General features: G+C 39.2%; 1 protein-coding gene across 1 annotated transcript in view; it reads left to right on the top strand.

Annotated features, from left to right (window-relative positions):
* CDS1 (CDP-diacylglycerol synthase 1) overlaps window positions 1–23,452 on the top strand; it is a gene marked incomplete at its 5' end in the record, with an annotated part of 69,208 nt that overhangs the window by 5,756 nt on the left and 40,000 nt on the right. Inside the window, one exon of the mRNA XM_079714981.1 lies at window positions 19,054–19,181. Coding sequence (XP_079571107.1) covers window positions 19,054–19,181 — 128 coding nt within the window. The remainder of the gene's footprint in view (window positions 1–19,053; window positions 19,182–23,452) is intronic.

Raw genomic sequence — 23,452 nt, 5'->3', positions numbered from 1 at the left:
CAGATATCACCAACCCACCAGTTGATAAGACAAAGTTGAGTTATTGCTTCCTGTGGTGAGGAAAAACACCACCTCAATACTAAGCTTTGGCAGAGCTTGGAGGGGGAAAGGCAAGGTTGGATTTTATTGAGAATTGGAAGTTTGGTTTAAGGCAGGTCTTTCAATGCAGGGTCTTGGTCAGGACTGGATAAGGATCACAATGTAACAGTTTGGGATTGGTGGCAATAGCCAGGCAAGGATCTTGAGGCAAGGCTTCAAAGAGTTTTAGGAGGAAACTTGTTCGTTGGTGCTTCCTATTAAAGGGTTGACGTTTTTCAGAAGTTCTTGTGATGAACAGTTAGCTCCAGAGCAAGTATCTGGGAATAGTAAAGCTATGGTAATGAAGACAATTGGATTCTAAAGTCATGTTCATGGAGGCAGTAAGCTTTGTGGGGTGAAGGCATGTAGTTTCTTTCTCACATCTTTAAAATACATGGAAACAACGAAGAGACTGAGAGAAAATGCTGAAATCAGTAGTATAACCTACCATTCTTTCAAGTAAGACCTGTTTAGCTTCAAGATTTTTAAAAGGCCCCCCTCCTTTTAGGCATAGAGCTCTGTGTCATTTGAGGGTTTCCTTTTGCTAGTTTGCAATTTTAATGCTGTACTAGGTACAGGGAGGGATCAGTGTGAACCTCAAGGGACCTATAGTGGAGAAGCTGACCCTGATTGACTCACTTTTTAGGGGACCAGGTGTAAAAGGGGTGGGAATTGTGATTGATGTAGTACGTTATCCTTTGCTGCATTCTAAACTGCTGCTCACCTTCATCAGTTCAGAGACTTTGGAGCCGTCATCTTGAATGGTCTGGAATCCCATGCCCTTGTTCTTCCTGCTTTCCAGTGTCCAGTGTTGAGAAGCACCTCAGTCCTCTTTCCCTGTCCGTCGGCTCCTGCGCATTCTTCAGGAGTCACCATAAGCCACAAGTGACATACACTAAAGTGACCATACTTACACTGTGCAGTTGGACATGTGCAACACCGATGAGTTCATCACTGCAGTAAAGATGATGAACAAACCCCGTCACCACTAAAAGTCTGCTCCTGCCCTTCTGTAATTCCCCTTCTACACCTTGATAACCACTGATCTGCTTTCTGGCACTATAGATGAGTATGTATTTTCTAGAATTTTATTTAAGTGGAATTCTAAACAGACATGGATGCATATACACATATGCATATGTATGTACACATATACATACTATACATTTTGTCTGGCTTCTTTTATTTGTTTATTTATTTTTAATTTATTTTTTGGCTGCGTTGGGTCTTCGTTGCTGCGCGCAGGCTTTCTCTAGTTGCAGTGAGCGGGGACTTCTCATTGAGGTGGCTTCTCTTGTTGTGGAGCACGAGCTCTAGGTGCATGGGCTTCAGTAGTTGTGGCTCGCGGGCTCAGTAGTTGTGGCTCGTGGGCTCTAGAGCGCAGGCTCAGTAGTTGTGGTGCACGGGCTTTGCCGCTCTGTGGCATGTGGGATCTTCCCGGACCAGGGCTCGAACCTGTGTTCCCCGCATTGGCAGGCGGATTCTTAACCACTGCCCCACCAGGTAAGTCCATGTCTGGCTTCTTTTTACTGAGCATAATTTTGAAATTCATCCATATTGTTGCATACTTCAATAGTTCATTTTTGTTGCCTAGTAGTATTCCACTGTATGGATGTAGCCCGATTTGTTTTTTTCAACATTTGAGTTGTTTCCAGTTTGGAGCTATTACAAATATAGCTGCCATGAACATTGTGTACAGTCTTTGTGTGGATATATACTTTCATTTCTTTGGGGCAGATACCTAGGAATGAAATGTCATAGGGTGGATGTATTACTTAACTTTTTAAGAAACTGCCAAACTGCTTTCCAAAATGGTTGCACCATTTCATATTTCCACCAGCAGTGTGTGAGAGGTCTAGTTTCAACACATCTTCTCTGAGACTTGGTATGTTCAGTTTTAAGTTTTAGCTATGCTAGAAGATGTGTCATAGTATCTTACTGCGGTTTTAATTTGCATTTCCCTAGTAACTAAGATGTTGAACATTTCTTCATATGCTAATTTGCCATCTGTGTATTGCCTTTGGTGAGATGTCTGTTCAAATATTTTGCCCATGTATTTTAATTGAGTTGATTGTTTCCTTATTGAATTTTGAGAATTCTTTATGTGTTCTGGACGCAAGACCTTTATTTGACATGTGATTTGCAAATATCTTTTCCCAGTCTATAGCTGTTTTTTCATTCTCTTAACACTCTCTTTTTTTTTTTTTAATGATGATTTTGGAAATCTTTTAGGATGTACTATTTATTTATTTTTAAAATTTTATTTATTTTATTTACTTATTTTTGGCTGTGTTGGGTCTTCATGGCTGCATGCCGGCTTTCTCTAGTTGCAGAGAGTGGGGGCTACTCTTTGTTGCAGTGCACAGGATTCTCATTGCGGTGGCTTCTCTTGTTGTGGAGCACGGGCTCTAGGCATGCAGGCTTCAGTAGTTGTGGCTCGTGGGCTCTAGAGCACAGGCTCAGTAGTTGTGGCACACGGGCCTAGTTGGTCTGCAGCATGTGGGATCTTCCTGGACCAGGGCTCGAACTCGTGTCCCCCGCATTGGCAGGTGGATTCTTAACCACTGTGCCACCAGGGAACCCAACACTATCTTTTGAAAAGCAGAAAATTTTAATTTTGAAATAGTTTTATTTATCAGTTTTTCTTATATGAATCATACTTTTGTTGTCATTTTTAAGAAATCTTTGCCTAACCCTAGGTCCCAAAGATTTTATGGAATTTTTATATCATTATGTAAATGTCTGTGATTTGTTTTGAATTAATTTTTGTAAATGGTGTGAAGTACAGATCAAAGTTTTTCTTCTTCCTTCCTTCCTTTCACATATGGATATCTAATTATTCCAGCATCATGTATTGAATTTACCTTTCAACTTTGTTGAAGTCAGCTGGCCATAGAAGTGTGGATTTATTTCTGGACTCTCTCTTCTGTTCCACTGACATTTTTTTTCTTTTATGCCAGTACCACAGTAACAACTTTATAATAACTTTGAAAACAGATAGTGTAAGTCCTTCAGTTTTAGTTCTTTTCCCCAGGTGGTTTTGGCTCTTCTAGGTCCTTTGCATTTTCATATAAATTTTAGAATCAGTCTGTACATTTCCACACACACAAAAAAGCCTAATGAGATGATTGGGATTGCATTGAATTTGTAGATCAGTTTGGAGGAAAATTGTCATTTTAATTTCCTTTTTGCATCCTGGCTACATTGCTTAGAGCTGTGTAAACTGGGCACTTTACTCAACCTTTCTGAGCCTAAATTTTTTCAGTTACGAAAAGGATGTGATTATTTTCTTATCTGTATGGTAATGTGAGGTATAAATAAATCAATATTTGTAAAGTACTTTTGCTCTTATTTTCTAAGTACATTTCACTGTAGGAATTAGATTTACAGGGTAATAAAGAAAATTTAATTTTTTCAACTTTTGTCCATCATTTACCAGAAATACTTTCATTATCATTTTACATTTGGAAAAGAGCAGTCTTTCATAGTCAGAAGCCCTCATTTTATGTAAGTGCTACTGAGCTCCCAAGCAAGGTGACTTGGCCAAGATTACTCACCTAGCAAGAACAGTTGAGAACTATTCTAATCTTCAATGTTAGCATGAGCTGACAGACTCAGTTCATTCAACACATATTTACATGGTGCCTAATAAATGTCAGCCACTGCGCAAGGTCGTCTGCCAGCCTCTTGTGAGTCAAAAGTGAGGCCAATAGTATTTCTTCTTCTCACAAAGCTTATGAACTACTGGGGTGGGTTGTGGCACATCACCATTATTGCCAAGTGGACTTTGAGGTGGTGTGCTGAAAGTCCAATTGTTTTATTTTTTAAGGAAACCAAGGGCTGAGTTTCTTTAGGGTTAAGTGTTTTGCCTTTTGTCATAGTGCTAGTTAGAGGTGGAATCAGTACCGTCAGCCCTCATATCTGTGGGTTGCAAATCCATGGATTCAACCAACTGTGGATCAAGATATTTGAAAAAAAAAAAAAAAAAAAAACAATCCCAGAAGGTTCCAACAAGCAAACTTGAATTTGCTGCATACTCACAACTGTTTACATTGTACTTACAACTATTTACATTGTATTGGGTTTTATAAGTAATCTAGAGATGTTTTAAAGTGTATGAGAGGATTGTGTAGGTTATATTCTCTGATTTTTGTATCTGAGCGTGTCCAGGAACTATTCCCCACGCCCTTCCCCCACTCCCACCAGGTACTGAGTGATCGCTGTACTTGCAACTCCCTGACTCCTAGTCTGGTGCTCTTCCTGCAACCTGTTGATGTGCCCTTATGGAGCCATTTCCATTAGTGACTGTCTTGACTACCACTCACATTAAGTCTGCAACGCTCTGGGTTACTGAAGGTGAAAAAAAAGAGAGCAAAGCAAAGAAAAAAATGTGATGTGTTCCATCATTCTAGATGTCAAAAACCTGCTGGCACATCAGACTAACAGCAGGTTCCCTGGTGTTTTCAGGAGATATCCTGTCTGGTGGTTTACTAGTCAACATCTCTCTTTGTTTAAGTTGCTCTGGGGCCAACTGACTCTCAGTGTCACAGTGGAAATGTGACATTTGTTTCATTTGTCATTTTTGGTATAATGTCACATTTAATTTCATAATTGTTTAGTAAGAAAGTTGTAGTTAGTAAACAAAAGTTTATTATTGCTTTATGAAAACAGATAATACTCCCCCAAGGCTAACATTTTATTTGTTAAGCCACTTAATGAGGAATTGGATTCGATAGTAATAATAGCTTACAATTTCATTGACTTAACTGAGTCCTTGGCATTATATTAAATGTTTCCATTTTATGGATAAAGAATCAGTTAGAAGGGGTGATGAAATTTGCCAAAACTTTGGTGCTAATAAAGACTGAGTTTGGTTTGAGATTCCTAAACGTTTTGAATCCCTAGGCGCTTGCATTCCTAGTATCACTTCTGGCCCAAGATTCTGCTCAATGCCCCTTCTGCCTGTATTCACCTCTTGTGAATATTCCCTTCCCTCTGACCCAGTTCAGTCCCCTTCCCACAATTCCCCCCTCAGTAAACCACTCTCCCAAAGCATTTGTGTATGTAGCACTCTTTAATGAAGGTTGCTGCTAGGGGTGGGTATAGGAGACGGGAGGACATAGGAGTGGAGGCTGTTCCTTACAGCAGAATGAACAACTTCAAAACAGAGCATGAGGCAACTCTTTTCTTAAAATTCCTTAGCCACTCTATCCCTGGAGGTTCTACAGTGACCATCTTTGTGTAACGGCCCCAGCATACACACGCGGTTCTTGTCCATGCACTCTTAGAAGTCAGTCTGGGTTTTAAATAACTTTATAAAAAATCACACCACCAGAGCAAATGCTTTTTGATCATAGTTTACCTATAAGTAAAACAGCAATGATAGTGTCTGTTTGACCTGTTTCATTAGGATTGTCTCTTTTTTTGAAAAAGCATATTTTTTTTTCATACCTTATATCCTTGTAGTTATTTACTTTATACACAGTAATTGGTACCTTTTATCCCCTACCCCTATCGTGCCTGTCTCCCCTTCCCTCTCCCCCCCTGGTAACCATTAGTCTGTTCTCTATATCTGTGAGTCTGTTTCTGTTTCGTTAGCTTCATTTTTTGTTTGTTTGTTTGTTTTTGTTTGTTTGTTTTAGAGTCTGCAAGTAATTGATAAGACGTACTGTTTGTCTTTCTCTGTTTGACTTATTTCACTAAGCATAATACACTCCAGGTCCATCCACGTTGTTACAAATGGCAAAATTTATTCTTTTTTATGGTTGAGTAGCATTCCATTGTATATATATATACACCACATCTTCTTTATCCATTCATTTGTTGATGGACACCTAGCTTGCTTCCATATGTTGACTATTGTAAATAATGCTGCTTTGAACATTGCGGTGTATGTATCTTTTTTAATTAGTGTTTTTGATTTTTTTCAGATATATACCCAGAAATGAAATTGCTGGATCATATGGTAGTTCTATTTTTAGTTTTTTCAGGAACCTCCATACTGTTTCCACAGTGCCTACACCGATTTATAATCCCACCAACAGTGCACAGAGTTCCTTTTTCTTCACATCCTCGACAACATTTGTCATTTGTGGTCTTTTTGATGATAGTCATTCTGACAGGTGTGAGATGATATATCATTGTGGTTTTGATTTGCATTTCTATGATAATTAGTAATGTTGAGCACCTTTTCATGTGCCTTTTGGCCATTCCTATCTCTTCTTTGGAAAAATGTCTATACAGGTCTTCTGCCTATTTTTTGATTGAGTTGTTTGGTTTTTTTGATATTGAGTTGTATGAGCTGTTTATATATTTTGGATATTAATCCCTTATCCGTCATGACATTTGCATATATTTTCTCTCATTCAGTAGGTTGTCTTTTTGTTTTGTTGATGGTTTTCATTGCTGTGCAAAAGCCTTTAAGTTTAATTAGGTCTCATTTATTTATTTTTGCTTTTATTTCCTTGCTTTAATAAACTGATCCAAAAATATACTGCTACAATTTATGTCACAGAGTGTTCTGCCAGTGTTTTCTTCTAGTTTTATGATTTCCAGTCTTACATTTAGGTCTTTAATCCATTTTGAGTTTATTTTTGTATATGGTATGAGAAAATGTTATAATTTCATTCTTTCACATGTAGCTGCCCAGTTTCCAGCACCAGTTATTGAAGAGACTGTTTTTTCTCCATTGTATATTCTTGCCTCCTTTGTCATAGATTAATTGACCATAAGTGCCTGGGTTTATTTCTGGGCTCTCTATTCTGTTCCATTGATCTATGTGTCTGTTCTTGTGCCAGTACTATACTGTTTTGATGACTGTGGCTTTGTAGTATAGTATGAAGTCAGGGAATGTGATGCTTCCATCTCCACTCTTCTTTCTCAAGATTGTTTTGACTATTTTGGGTCTTTTGTGATTCCATACAAATTTTAAAATTATTTGTTCTAGTTTTTTGAAAAATGCCATTGGTATTTTGTTAGGGATTGCATTGAATCTGTAGATTGCCTTGGGTAGTATGGTCATTTTAACAATATTAGTCCTCCCAATTCATGAACATGGTATATCTTTCCATCTGTTTGTGTCATCTTCAATTTCTTTCATCAGTGTCTTATAGCTTCCTGAGTACAGGTCTTTTATCTCCTTAGGAAAGTTTATTCCTAGGTATTTTATTCTTTTTGATGTGACTGTAAATGGGATAGTTTCCTCAATTTCTCTTTCTGGTAGTTCACTGTTAGTGTAAGAAATGCAATAGGTTTTTGTATATTAATTTCGTATTCTCCAAGTTTATCATCATTGATGAACCCTAGTAGTTTTTTAGTGGCGTCCTTAGGGTTTTCTGTGTATAATATATCAACTGCAAACAGTGACAGTTTTACTTCTTCCTTTCCAGTTTGGAGTCCTTTTATTTCTTTTTCTTGTTTGATTGCTGTGGCTAGGACTTCCAATACTGTGTTGAATAACAGTGGCAAGACTGGGCATCCTCACCCTGTTCCTGATCTTAGAGGAAATGCTTTCAGCTTTTCACTGTTATGTATGATGTTAGCTGTGGGCTTATCATATATGGCCTGTATTATGTTGAGGTATGCTCCCTGTATACTTACTTTGTTGACAGTTTTTGTCATAAACGGGTGTTTTACATAAAAATTTTTGTCAAAAACTTTTTCTGCATCTATTGAGACAATCATATGGGTTTTTATTATTCAGTCTATTAATTTGTTGTATCATGTTGATTGATTTGTGGATATTGAAAAATCCTTGCATCTGGGACAGATCCCACTTGATCATGGTGTATGATCTTTTAAATATATTGTTGGATTCAGTTTGCTAATATTTTGTTGAGGATTTCTGCATCTATGTTTGTCAGTGATATTGACCTGTAATTTTCATTTTTTGTGATATCTTTCTCTGGATTTGGTATCAGGGTGATGCTGGTACCATAGAATGAGTTTGGAAGCATTCCTTCCTCTGCAACTTTTTGGAATAGTTTGAGATAAATAGATGGCAACTCTTCCCTAAATGTTTGGTAGAATTCACCTGTGAAGCCATCTGGTCCTGGACTTTTTTGTTGGAGTTTTTTTTTTTTTTTTTAAATAAATTTATTTATTTATTTATTTTTGGCTGCATTGATTTCTTCAGTGATCCATTGGTGGTTTAGTAGCGTATTGTTTACCCTTTTGTGTTTAGCCACGTGTTTGTGGATTTTTGCATTTTTTTCTTGTAATTGAAATAGTGTTGTAGTCAGAAACGATGCTTGATATGATTTTAGTTTCCTTAAACTTACCAAGGCTTGTTTTGTGCCCTAACACGTGCAGCTTGTGATCTATCCTGGAGAATGTATTCTATGTGCACTTGAAAAGAATGTGTATTCTGCTGCTTTTGGATGGTATGTTCTATATATATCTATTAAATTCATTGGCCTATTGTGTAATTTAAGGCCAGTGTTTCCTTATTGACTTTCTGTCTGAATGGTCTGTCCGTTAATATAAGTGGGGTGTTAAGGTGCCCTACTATTTTTGTGTTACTGTCAATTTCTCCCTTTATGTCTGTTAATATTTGCTTTATTTATTTAGGTGTTCCTATGTTGGGTGCATATGTATTTGCAATTGTTATATCTTTTTCTTGAATTGATCACTTGATAATATCATTATGTAATATTCTTTGTCTCTTATAACAGTCCTTGTCTTAAAGTCTACTTTTGTCTGATATAATTATTACTTCCCTGGCTTTTTTTCGATTTCTGTTTACATGGAATACCTTTTTCCATCTCCTCACTTTTAGTCTGTGTGTGTCTTTAGATCTGAAGTGAGTCTCTTATAGGCAGCATATATACAGGCCTTGTTTTTTTTTTTTTTTTTTTTTTTTGAGGTACGCGGGCCTCTCACTGTTGTGGCCTCTCCCATTGCGGAGCACAGGCTCCGAATGTGCAGGCTCAGCGGCCATGGCTCACAGGCCTAGCCGCTCCGCGGCATGTGGGATCTTCCCGGACCGGGGCACGAACCCGTGTCCCCTGCATCGGCAGGCAGACTCTCAACCACTGCGCCACCAGGGAAGCCCCAGGCCTTGTTTTTATATGCATTCTGTCACTTTGTGACTTTTGATTGGAGCATTTGGTCCATTTACATTGAAAGTAGTTATTGATATGTATGTTCTTGGTGCCATTTTTTAAATTGTTTTTGCAGTTCTTTTTTGTTCCTTTCTTCTTTTGTTGTCTGTTATGATTTGATGATTATCTTTAGTGTTATGTTTGGATTATTTCCTCTTTTTTGTGTGTGTGTCTATTGTCGATTTTTGGTTTATAGTTATCATCAGGTTTATACATACATGATTGTCTTAAGATGCGGATTTCTTAATTTCAAATACATTTTAACAACTGTGCATTTGTTCTCGCCAACCCTTACAATGACTGTTTTCAACATTATATTTTACATCTTTTTATTTTGTGTATTCCTTAACTCCTTATTACAGACATAGGTAATTTTACTAGTTTTGTCTTTTAGCCTTCCTACTAGCTTTGTATGTGGTTGATTTACTACCTTTACTATATATTTGCCTTTACCAATGAGCTTTTTCCTTTGTAGTTTTCATGTTTCTAGTTGTGGCCTTTTCTTTTTCTCTTAGAGAAGTCCTTGTAACATTTCTTGTAAAGATGATGTGGTGGTGTTGAACTCTTCTAACTTCTGCTTGTCTGCAAAACTTTTTGTTTTTTCATCAAATCTGAATGAAAGCCTTGCCAGGTAGAATATTCCTGGTGCTAGGTTTTCCCCTTTCAACACTTTAAGTATATTGTGCCACTCCCTTCTGGCCTGCAGAGTTTGTGCTGAAAAGTCAGTTGATAAACTTATGGGAGTTCCTTTTTACATAACTTATTGATTTTTACCTTGCTGCTTTTAATATTCTCTATTTATCTTTAAGTTTTGCCATTTTAATTATGATGTGTCTTGGTGTGTTCCTCTTTGGGTTGATCCTGTATGAGATGCCCTGTGCTTCCTGGACCTGTATGTTTGCTTCCTATTCCAGGTTAGGGAACTTTTCAGCTCTTATGTCTGCCAATATGTTCTCTACCCCTTTCTATTTCTCTTCTCCTTCTGGGACCTCTGTGATGCAAATATTAGTATGCCTGATGTTGAAGTGGAGCTCTCTTAAACTGTACTCATTTCTTTTTATTTGTTTTTCTTTTTTCTGTTCAGCTTCAGTGATATCCACTATTCTGTCTTCCAGTTCACTTATCTGTTCCCTTGTATCATTTAATCTACTGTTGATTCCTTCTAGTTTATTTTTCATTACAGTTATTGTGTTCTTCATCTCTTTTTGGTTCTCCTTTATATCTTCTAACTCCTGTTATGAACTTCTAACTTCTCACTCATCCATTCTTCTTCCAAGTTCTTTGATAGTCTTTATGATCGTTACCCTGAACTCTTTCTTGGGTAGATTGCCTATCTCCACTTCACTTAGCCTTGTTCCAGGGTTTTATCTTGTTTCTTCATTTGGAACATGTTCCTCTGTTACCTCATTTTGCCTAATTTGCTGTTTTTATTTCTATGTATCTGGTAGACTGGTTACATTTGACCTTGGAGAAGTGGCTCTTTGTAGGAGGTGTCCTATCAGCACACTCCCCTCTGGTCATCAGAGCTATATGCTATAAGCATGCCCCCTATGTGGACTGCATGGCACCTTCTCTCATGGAGGGCTGTCTAATGCGGGTGGTCTGGTTGGCGTGGCTGGCCCCTTGTCCAGTTGGTTGCTGGACCCTGCCATGTGCACAGGCTGCCAGCTGCTGTTTGGCAGGGCTGGATCGCAAGGTCACTGGGTGCAGAACCCCAGGGGATCCCAGGGCTAGTGCTGGCTCACTGATGAGCAGAGCCAGATTCCGGGGTGGGTGGTTGTGGGGCCTAGGCATCAGAACTGGTGTCGGACTGCTATTGGGTGGGACTGGTTCCTGACATAGCTGGTGTGGAACCCAGGGTGTCCAGAAGCTTGTGTCAGCCCCCTGGTTAGTGGGGCCAGATCCTGGAGTGACTGGCTGAGGGTTGTCTCAGAGCTGGTATTGTCCTGCTGGTGGGTGTGGCTTGTCCTGAGGCTAGAGGTGGCTCACTGGTGAGCGGGGCCTAAACCCATGGCATTTGGGGGCCAGTGCCTGCTCACTGGTGAGTGGAGCTGGGTTCCAGGGTCTCTGGCTGTAGGGCCATGGGAGTTCTGAGTCTAGTGCCTGGGCACTGGTGTATGGGGCCAGGTCTTGGGCCCTCTGGTGGACAGGGCTGTGTCCAGGGGTGGCTGTGGGCTCCGAGGTTCTTAAGGTAACCTGCCTTCTGATGGGTGGGGCTGCAAGGAACATGCTCAGCTAGTTACTTGGCTTGACGTATCCCAGTACTCGTGCCTGTAGTCTGGTGGGTGGCGGTGGGGTGAGGTGGCAGACTGGGTCCCAAAGCTAGTAAGCTAGAAGGAGAATTCCAGATGGACACTTGCCAGCATCCAGCATCACTTGACAGCATCAGAATTCTAGATGGACACTTCTACATGGTAGAAGGAGCTCCCCAAGATGGCTGCCACCAGTGTCTGTTTCCCTGGGGCGAGCTCCAGTTGTCTCCTGCCTCTACTGGAGACTTGCCAAAATCAGCAGATGGATCTGACCCAAGCTGCTTTCAAATTACTGCTTCTGCCCTGGGTCCCAGAGCGTGAGAAGTTTTCTTTGCACTCTTTAAAAATGGAATTTCTATTTCCCACAGCCTCTGGGTCTCCCAAAAGTAAGTCCCCCGGCCTTCAAAGCCAAATGTTCTGAGGGCTCATTTTCCCCGTGTAAGACCCCCAGGCTGGGGAACCTAATGTGTGGGGCTCAGACCCCTCACTCCTAGGGGAGAACCTCTGCAATTGTAATTATTCTGTTTGTGGGTTGCCCACCTGGTGGTATGGCTCTTGACTATACCACAACACTGCCCCTCCTACCCATCTCCTGTGGTTCCTTCTTTGGATCTTTAGTTGTAGAAGATCTTTTCTGGTAGATTCTATCACTCTCATCAGTAGTTGTTCTGTTAATAGTTATAAAGTTGGTGTGCCCATGAAAGGAGGTGAGCTCAAGGTTTTTGTACTCCCCCATCTTGGCCGTGATTGTCTCTTGAGGATCTAATAAAATGATGGAAGTTTAAACACTTAAAAAAATTATATATGTGTGTATATATATATATACATATATATTCATACATATATATGTCTGTGTATATCTATATATCTACATATCTATACCTATCTATCGATTGATACTGAGCAGGGCCCTGTGGAGCTCTTGGGCACAAAGCCTTTCTGAGTCCCCCATTTCTTTGATTACAGGAAATAGCCTTTATTCAGCCTCCATGACTTTCCCTGAGTTCCAGTGGGCAGATTCAAGCAGTTGTTAATTAGGGAAGGGAGAGGATGCGAGACAAGAGAGAAACAGTCAAGAGAAACAGTAGTGCAGCCTTGGGGCAAGGTCCTGGTTCCCCAGCAACTGATACACACAGCCATACCTTTGAACTGTTCTGCAGATACTGAAATCCCCTCCAGGTGGGAAGAGCTAACAAGTAATGATGGTATGCTTCCCACAAGCACGTAGACCCCAGACCAGTTGGAACCGGAAGGTTGATGACGCTGACTCCTACTTAGCTCACCGCCAACCAACCAATCAGAAGAATGTCCACAAGCTGATCACACCCCATTACTGTAAAACTTCTCACCACCCTCTCCAAGTTGGGACTCACGGTTTTGAGGGCATTAGCCCGCTGTGGCCCCCTTTGCCTGGCAAAGCAATAAAGCTATTCTTTTCTACTTCACCCAAAACTCTGTCTCCGAGATTTGACTCGGTGTCGGGGTACAGAGACCGGATTTGGCTTCAATTTTGGTGTGCAGCGTGGGGCTTACTCAGGGACAGTCCCAGGTGGGGGGGTTCCCTTGGCTTGATCGGACGCTCCGAGGTTTTCTCCACTCCAGCCTCTTTCAAGAGAGTGGAGGGTTGGAGAATTCCTTTAGAGGCCAGATTGCCTGGGACTCTTGCCTGGAAAGGCCAAGCCCCAGTCTATCCTGTCCGCCATCCTGGCAGCTGGAACTCCAAGGCGGGAGTAGGGCAGAGGAGGGACCACCCTAGCAGCTGCCAAGGCCATCTTTGCCTCGAGAACATTCCTCTCTTCCTCCCCCCTGGACTGCCCTGGACTTCCTACTCCAAGGAATTGTTTTGGGGAAGCAGAAAAGTAGCGTTTGGGATGTTGCGACACCTCTGCCAGTGTTTTGGTAAGCCCCCTCAGCTTGCATGCTGAGGCCACTTGGTTTGGTCTGTTTGGTGAACCTCTGGTTCCTGTTTGGGGATTTTTCCATTAGGAAGATCCAAGGCCACCGGGTTAGTGGGAGTTGGAAGACAGTTTGAGCCTTGGGCTGTTTGTTTTTGTGTGTGTGTGTGTGGCTTCTGTTTGGCTGGTGAGGATTCTGGTTTTGCTTTCCATTTCTTGTGCACGGCTGTTTAATTCGACTCAACATGGGAAGCGCTTCTTCTTGTATTCCATCTGATAGCCCCCTGGGAAAATTTTGGCAGATTGGTCGACCTATAACTATGAATCTATGACTAAAAAGAATAAGGTTCTATTGTAATTCTGTTTGGCCAAAGTATATTCTTAAAAGTGAGGAGAGGTGGCCTTTGCATGGTGGCCTAAATTATTATACTATTCTTCAGGTAGAATTGTTTTGTCACAGGAATGGAAAGGCTGGGAATTCTCTCCACTCCATCTGGGCTAGCCACTCTGGGCTCCCTGAGAGCCAACTCTGGGTTTGTTCTCTTTCAAGAACTGACCCAGTCTATTTGGAAGCCTTTCTCTGGGAGTGGAAGTGGAATTTTTAAACTATACCTCCTCTGATATTCTGTCTGTGTGGCCGTAGTTTATCTGTTGTTTGTGTTTTGGGGGATATTGTTTTGGGGTAAGCCACTCAGGCTTGCACAGGATGGGAAAATTCTACCCAATCATTGCGAGCCATTTTGAGTTCTCAGTCTGGGAGTAGAAATGGAATCTTTGGGCTACACCTTGTCTGATCTTTTGTTTGTGGGACTGTGTTTGTTGTTTGTATGTATGTGTGTCAGTACTTATATTGACCAGTCGAGACGTCTTTGCTAAATAACAGGGCTCACATGAGACAATACCAGGGAATCCTTCCCTGTTGTGTCAGGCTTTGCCTGTGGCGGAATGCTGGTTGGGCTTTTCCCTTTGGGACAAGCCTTGTTATGCATAACCAGAGTTCTGTTCCATCTTGTAACGGCCCCCCTGCCCCCCAGGGTATTGTTACAAAACTGCCAGACCTTCAACTATGCTCCCATGAAAAGGGAATTGGTATTTCTCTCCCTGTGCCCAGACCCTCACGAATACTTATCTTATCTAGACTATCTCTAGGAAAAAAAAAAAAAAAAAGGTGGGGGGGCAGAGGGGGAAGCCTTTTTAAAATCAAGCGGAAAAACTGAGATTTCTGGTTGTCTTTATGTAAAAGTTAACTTGTAAATGAGCTCTATTTAATTCACTTAAAATTAAGCACTTACAAATTAAATCTAAATGGGTAGAAAATGGCCAAGATAAAATTTTAGGACCATATGATCTGGGGAATATTCAGTACTGAACTGATATTTGCTATTGAAGGTGGCTTAAGCTTGTTGGTTTTATTAACATAGACATTTCTTTAGAGTTATCAATGTTAAGTAATGCAAGTGAGATAAGAGCTTTTGGGTAAAACTCCTTAGGAATAATTGTTTTAGGAATGTGTACTTAAGAATAATCTTTTCAGCTGCTTGGTAGCTTAAAAATTTAGAGTTAAGTTAAATGATGGAAGTTTATTGAATAGGTAGGTCATTTCCAAATAAAATATTAAGATACTGAAACATTAATTAGTGAACGTTGGCTTCCCTTGGCAGAGAGAGACTAAAGGTATTTAGGAATCTAAAGGTATTTGGTGCCACCCTGGGATATTCTCCGTAAGAAAGCACATGTTTTTAGAATTGTGCATGGTCAGGATTTTCTAAGATTGGATTATTAAATCTAGCTGGGTAGATGGATTTTGTTGGGAGTGGGCTAGGGCAAGACCAGATTCAAATTCGGTTTCTCCCTTCAAAGTTTTCTTAGAATACTGCTTTTGACAACAGCCCGTGAGTTTCTTTGCCTTTAAGTGATCTATATTTGCTTTTGAAGTCTCTTCACTTTGGTTAAATGAAATAAGTATTGTTTGACAGATTCTAAAAGTTCTTTCAACCTCCAGCTAACGTTAAGATGCTTTAGAAGGCCGAGGCATCTCAGAGAGAAATATTTAATTAGTATGCTAAATTACATGGCATTCCTAAAAATCTAGTATGTCCTTGTGAAATGTTATCAGTCATAATTCTAGTTATTTTAAAATGTTGCACGTTACAGCAATAACTAAGTTTCTTTTGTCAATCCCATTGTGATCAAATATTTAACCATGACTTTTTAAGTCTCTATGATTTGTAGACAGTTATTATTGTATTTTGATAAATCTCAGGTTGTACTGGGAAACTGGGTAAGAAATTAAAAAAAAAAAATCCTAAGGGAAAACTTGACGGTTTCATAAAAAGTTAACAAGAGGATTGGTTACTAAATGAACTGGTGAATATGGTTATAATTTTTATGAGTTTTGTCTGAAATGTTACTGGCTTTGATCTGTGTTTTCCAGATATAGGAAAAAAACTTCCCCTCAAGTTGGTTATGATTTGCAACAATTTGGTAAATTACACCTCTGTGAGTAAAATTGAGATATTTTTCTTTTCCCTCTGCCTGTTCCCTTCAAAAATTGGAGACTCTTGGGTTCTGAGCAGCCTTATCAGGCGAATGAGAAAAACTGTCTCCTGGCATGTGCAGAAATCTTGATATTTTGGGGACCTCTAAAAGAGAGAAATCCACCTAGGCAAAATCTGATGGCAGGCCTTTGATGTGGCTTTCCTGGCCTTGAGAGGCCTTTTGGAAATTTAGTCTGAGACTTCTTCTGAGGAATTACACCAGAGTCAATGTGGAAAAACCTATGTGGTCAATGGACCAATCTTATTTTAGAAACAAATTAGTCTTGGCTGTACTTGATGAACATGAGGGCAATTTTAGAAAAAAATTATGTTTCACTGAATATTAAATTCTAGTTTTGTTAATTAATGTCTGTGCTTACCAAGACTCACTTCCCACATAGTTCCTTGTGGTTATTGTTATATTGTTCCAAAATTTAATTAAATTATTAGAAGAACACTCTAAGTTTGTTTCTGAAGCCTAACTTTGTAATCAGTCTTTGGATAAAGATCAGATGCTCCATGATCTACAACCAGAAGATTAACGCCAGGTTATGTTCATTCAAATTTAAAGGGTCACTTATGTTGGGGACAATTAAACCCATACTAGGGATAACCAGACTAGTAACACTAGGAAACTGGGCTGGGTGCCTTATGGACAATGCCAATATATAATTTCCCTTAAAGAAAAGGATTCGTACAGAACAGACTAAGTCAGAAGACCTGGGATATACTGGGCTGCACCTAATGGAAGTTCTTAACTTATATTCTGAATTATGACCTTACTAATCTGCTAGCTATATTGTTTTTTATATTGCCTGTTTTGCAAAATTGTTGTTTCTTGCATTACCAAATGTGTGACTGAGCCTCTGATAAAATGATGATGTATAGTTCCATATGAGATCAATGACTGTAATAGTGTAACTCTAGATATGGGAAGAAGCAACAAGAGGGAATAGTTTCCTGGACCATAAGAAACTAGTAAGACAGGTGGCCCAGAGACTTTTGGTTACTAGTAAGGCCTAGTCCAGTAAGTAATAGCACATTGAGTGGTCTATCAGCGAAATCTTTGCCAGACCTGGGAATGAGCATTCCTAGCACAGTGGGACAAAATGGTCATGAAATGCCCCCCAAACCATGGTCAAGTTTATGATCCTGAAGGGGCTCTGCCAACTGCAAGTTGCCATCTGCCTCTGCAAGAATTAGGTCAATGGCCACTGTGGCCACTGACCTTCAACACCTCCTGAAAGGAATTCAGGGTGGAGATCAGGAATGAGGCACCCTGCTCTGAGAAAAACTGGCAGAACAGGGCTTTAGATAGTCAGATATTTTCAGAAGATTTTATGAGCCCAAATTCTTGGCATCTTCTCATATCTAGAAAAGCACTGAAATCATTAACGGTGATATCTGCTTTGGCCATTAAGAAGAGAAATGCAACTGAAAGTCAAAATGGAGTAGCTGTTGGTTCAGACATATGGATGTGATTTCAGACATGCTCCTGTATTGCTGAGAACTCGAATTTTCTGAGCTGTGTCAGACCTAGGGGATGGCACCAGCCAATCTCAAAACAGTGTCCACTGGTAACTGCAACCTTATGGTTTCAAGGTATCCTCTTGTAACTATTAAACTTTTTAGACAATAAAATTGCTTTAGATCAGATATTAACAACGAAAGAGGAGACATATTTAATGGCCAATGGCTCCTGTTATATATGTCTGAATACCATATCAGAAGTTAAAACCTAGTTAGATAAAATTAGACAACTGGCTACCTGGCTACAAGTCTCCCTTAAAGAGCCAGGTCCAGACTGGGTTTCAGGCTTAAATTCCCAGGGGATTGAGACCTTAATCATACTAAACTCAGATCCAGGACTTGGAACTCAGTAATATTTCCAACTCGGTGTCCCAAATTGAGGCAGGACTATGCCCCATTTCAGCTGGAAGTAGCCAGAGTGGTTGTCACCCTATTCCCTAAAAGATTCAGGGAAAGTTAAAAAAGGGAGATTAAAACCAAGTCCCCTGAAACCGAGTTCCTCTGCTGAGTTTATGATTAATGTCTCTATCCAAAACAGTTATTCCCTTCCTTGTCCAATATCTGTTCTCAAGATTGAGGAGTATCAAAGAAAAGGGGGGGTTGTTACCAAGCAGGGCCCTGTGGGGCTCTTGGGCACAAAGACTTTCTGTGTCCCCCCATTTCTCTGATTGCAGAAAATAGCCTTCATTCAGCCTCCATGACCTTCTCTGAGTTCCAATGGGCAGATTCAAGCAGTTGTTAATTAGGGAACAGAGGGGATGTGAGACAAGGGAGAAACAGTCAAGAGAAACAGTAATGCAGCCTTGGGGCAAGGTCCTGGTTCCCCATCAACAGATACACACAACAATATCTTTGAGCTGTTTTGCAGATAATGAAACCCCCTCCAGATGGGAAGAGTTAATAATTAATGATGGTATGCTTCCCACAAGCACGTAGACCCCAGACCAGTTGGAACCTTAAGGTTGATGATGCTGACTTCTACTTACCGCATCACCAACCAACCAATCAGAAGAATGTCCACAAGCTGATCACACCCCATTACTATAAAACCTCTCACTACCCTCTCCAAGTTGGGACACATGGGTTTTGAGGGCATTAGCCCACTGTGGCCCCCTTTGCCTGGCAAAGCAATAGAACTATTCTTTTCTACTTCACCCAAAACTCTCTGAGATTTAACACAGGGTCAGGGTACAGAGGCTGGATTCGTCTTCTCTATCTATCTATCTATCTATCTAAAATGCTATGCCAGTGTAAGACATTCCTCTTGTTGATGCTTTGATTGTAATCAAATAAAAAAAGAGACTATGTACAGTTGATCAGAATCTATGTGGCATTAACACTGTATTCTCTGTTAAGTAGAAAAACAATAAATGTTTGATTCTGTGGAAAATTTCTGATTTAGATAATATAGGAGTTTCTTTTTGTGTCTTTTGTTTAAATTAATCCTTTATATTGATAGACTTTAGCAAAGATAATCAAACTTTTCTAACTAGGATGTACAACAATGCTTGGATATTCAAGATAAGTTAATAGTTATTTTTTTGTTTTAAGTTATATAAAGGAGAGTTGGCACACTGAGCAATAAATAAATACATTGGCAAGGATGTGCTTTTTCTTCCTTTTATTTTGAAAAGTGATTTTCTTTTTTCTTTAACTTTAGGAAACAGATATTGATGACAGATATGGAGATTTGGATTCCAGAACAGATTCTGATATTCCAGAAATTCCACCATCCTCAGATAGAACCCCTGAGATCCTCAAGAAAGCTCTATCTGGTTTGTCTTCAAGGTATGGTTGGTTGAAGATGAATCTAATGGGTACACAAGATAAGCTGTGAGGTTATCCTGGACCATGTCCAATGTAATAAATTTCACTTTTGGTGAGTTTTAGAGCTATGAGAGGAGGCTTTACACTTTTTCACCATATATGAGCACACTATTAGAGGCTTGATGTACATCCTTTCGTTCATCCTTAAAATCTTAAGTGTGGGAAAACCAAGTCTGAGAGTTTAACTGGTGAAGGTTACAGAGCTAGCAAGTTGTGGACCTGGCATTTCTGCCCTTGTCTGCCAGGTTTCTGAAGCCAGTGACCCATTTACCAAAGCAGGTTGCCTTTTCTGGTATCGGAACATCTAAAAAAGAAAATTCTATATTCTCTGTTCCCTGTTTTTCAAATGCCAGATGGATATAGGTATTTTTTTCCCTTTTAACAGAGTTTAAAATCCAAAACTCTACAACCCTTTACCATTTTATATTTGTGCTATACTTTAAAATGTTTAATAACCACCCAATTTCAGCTAATTTTATATTGCCCTCCATTGTATTCTTTGTAATATGAATTATAAAATTTATAAAAACAAAATAAATATAATATTTTATCCAGATTAACATATGAAACCTTAAGTATTGGTACAGAACACTCTTTTTACAAGTTTTAAATACTGTTACACACAGTAAGAGGTCCATTTTACACCATGCCCAAGAGACACACAAATGTATATTTTAACTGCTGTAAAAATGTTATAAAGCAATTCTTCCCATTGCTATGTGTGATGCTCTCTGATTTCTTTTATTTTTGATAGCTGTTCTATGTTTTTGAACAAAAATACGCTGGATTACTAAATTGATTTTACTACCCATGGGTTATAAATTGGAGTTTGAAAAATACTGATTTAGTCATATCTAGTAAATGTAATGTGAGCTTTTCTGATTTTTAATTTCCTAGAGGATGATCATAGTAGAATAAATTGGTTCAGAACAGAGTTTTCATATTTTTTAGCCAGTAGAATACATTTTTGCTGTCCATTATTAAAAGCATGGTTATCATTTTAGTAGTTCTTGTTCCCAGTTGTTTTCATGATCTAGTTCACAGATGTACCTTTTTTTTAAAAATCTCACCTGGTCTTTCTCAGATCTGGATTTTTTTTCATATTGATGTTATGTAAGAATAATGCTGGATTACTGTGTGTCATTCATAACAAGATTTTCCTTAATAATTTTTTTTTTCCTGGCATAAAGCAACAATGGCAAGTAGTAGTAGCTGGTATTTATTGAGCATGTATATTTGCTAGGTGCTGCTCCAAGCACTTTATATGTGTTGACTAATTTATTCTCACAGCAACCCTGTAACTGTATAAATGGAGAAACTGAAGCACAGAAATGTTTTATATCAAGGGTCGTGTAGCTAGCAAGTGATAGAGCCACATTCTGAACCTAGGCATTGTGCTCTGTTTATGAAAGAATTGGTTTTAACAGCAGATAATATATGACTAGTTTCAATCTTTTCGAGAAACTTATCTGTAAAGATTAAATAAATGTTTTAAAATCTACATTTTACACATTTTAGCCTCTTTTTATTTAATACCCCAAATAGTATGCCTTGCAAAGATTTAGAAATTGTAGATGCATAGGATTAAAAATACTAATTACATAAGGAATGTACATGGTTTGCCGAAGAAAACCCTATAATCCTCCTACCAAGACATTAATATTTAAAATACTGTGATGTTTATCTTTGAAACTTTTTTGTTTTTTGCATTGTGTGCATGTGTGTGCCTGTGTGTGTAATGTAAAAATAGCATTGTACTGTTTTCTGCCTTGCTATTTTCATTTTCATTCCATGGTATTAGGAACAACATCCTTAAATATGTGTAAATATTTTAATGGCTGTATGATATATTCCTTTGTACAGCTATAGTTCAACTTACTTAATTTAAACAGCTATTGCTAGACATTTAGCCAATTTCTAAATTTTCACAATTAAAACCAACTCTGCTTTAAATATATTTCTTTATAGATAACTTTTATTTAGCATCAATAATTATTTTCTTAGTATAAAATTTTAAAAGTGAAATTCCTTGGTCAAGATTTATGTTTATTTCTAAGGCTCTAATATATAATGCCAAAAAGAGCATAAGCCATTGAAATTGGAAAGAGCGTGAAAGGTCTTCAGTCACTTGGCAGTTGTCCCAGTCTGTTTCTTGACCCGTGTATGGGTCTGTGGAAATGAATATTCATTAGCCAGTGAAGTCTGGCTCTATCCTTTAGTAAAGAGCTTCTTCAGCAATGAGTCTAACTTAGTAGTTCTCTCTGGAAGGGGCAATGCCTTGGATTTTGTACCTTCCCCCAACCACTGAACATTTGGCAGTGTCTGGAGACATTTTAGGTTGTCGCAATAAGAGATGGTGCTGCTGGCACTTAGTAGGTAGAGGCCAGGGAAGATCCTACAGTACACAGAACAACTCTTCACAACAAAGAATGATCTGGCTCAAATGTTACTAGTGAAGGTTGAGAAACCGTGGAAATACCCAGGCGTAGTCTTGCTGGTGCTCTTGTACTCTATAATGCCATCTTCCTTCTCCCTGGGAACCTGCACACGTCCTGTCAACTTCCTTCTAAGGCTGGTAGATGGACTTTCTCAAAACTCCTGCTCTTTGCTACATGGCCCACCAAGTTCTTGTTTGTTCTTGAAGAGTGCCTCTGTGCCCTAATTCTTGGCTCAGGTGAACTGCCTTGTCAACCTAGGTCTTTCTCATTATGCTTGTACCACTAGGAAAATTTTTTTTTTAAATTTTATTACTTTTGGGACTTCCGCAGGGGTCCAGTGGTTAAAACTCCGCATTTCCACTGCAAGGGGCATGGGTTCGATCCCTGGTGGAGGAACTAGGATCCCACATGCTGTGTGGCGTGGCCAAAAAGAAAAAAAAAAGAAAATAAATTTTTATTACTTTTGAAATAAAAACCCCTTAAGAATACTAACCCCTTAGTAACAGTAAGACATTGTGCATCACATAACTGATTTGAGCAATAAATGTGTAACCACTTTAGATAATCACTTTAAAGGACACTGCTTAATTATATACTTTTTAGAAATTTCATTTCTAGCTCATATAGGTCCTGGAAACATGAGACTTGAATGGATTTCTCTACTGATTCTGAGTTCCTTTACCTAAAACAATCTGTGAGGTGATGACTTGGACTCAAAATTAAGGCTTTCTCTAATGTGATCATGGTGGCATGGTAAAGGAAATCAAGAATTTTGAATTCGGAACCAGACTTTCCTCTGGATTTTAGTAACAATGGTACATATTTTTTTGCCTATCAATGCTCTGTTTTGAATTCAGTGCTTCTCCCCTGAGAGATAACATTGGGTTACTGTATCAATGGATATATATATTAAGTTTAAGTATGTGCTTTTATGTGCTTAACTTTGTGTTAAGTATTCTTGGGAGATTTGGGGAGTCATTTAAATTAAAATAAGGCAATTAAGTCTTTGATCTTGTTGGGGAGGGGAATTTTTCTGGCTGGAGTGACATCTGTATAATAAAAGAGAGTAGGTCTTTGTTTAAATCTCTGGTTCTCAGAAGCTACCGTTCTCTGCCTGCCGTTCAGAGCCAGCCCTTTAACATTAGAGGTACACTTGGACCTTTCAACTCCCACCAAGGACTGATTTCTGACACTTGGGTAGTGTCCTCTTCTCTAGAAGAGGTTCTCAGTAATTCTGAATCTGAGAATCAGTTATGAAGGAGGGCTAAGTACATTTCTGAGGTTCGTGCAAGGAAGACAGGATTATTACCAGGAGGCTGGCTTATGGTCCTTTATGTACCTCTGACTAGCTGTGCGACCTAGCCCAGTTTCCTAATCCATTCATTCATCCTCAAAGAGATCGTTCTATTAAGTCAAATAGAACCTTTCAGCTGGAGCATTTTTGATTCTGCATTCATTTCAGTTCAGCCCCAAAGCTTACCGTCTCATGAAAAATGTATGAGTCTACATACTTAACTAAACAGTAGAGGGAAAGAAAGTTGGGTAAGTACAATTTGACCACCTTGTGAAAAACCTTGGAAACTATATAAAAGAGTTTGGACTTAATGTTGGCATTTTAGGTCTTGTGTGCAGAAAGGACATGATCAAAGGGATATTTGAGGAAGAGTAGTTAGGGGTATCTAGGCTATATAGGAGAGTGATTGAAAGCAGGGAGTGTAATCAGTATTCGATAAATGGATGAAATCAGCTAATATTTCTGTTACAGAGAGGAGAACGAGGGCTTGTGCTTAGAAT

This window comes from Hyperoodon ampullatus (assembly GCF_949752795.1).
Source record: "Hyperoodon ampullatus genome assembly, chromosome: 1".
Classification (NCBI taxonomy): domain Eukaryota; kingdom Metazoa; phylum Chordata; class Mammalia; order Artiodactyla; family Ziphiidae; genus Hyperoodon; species Hyperoodon ampullatus.
The sequence above is the reverse complement of the archived record's forward strand: the minus strand, read 5'-3'. Positions and strand labels throughout refer to the sequence as shown.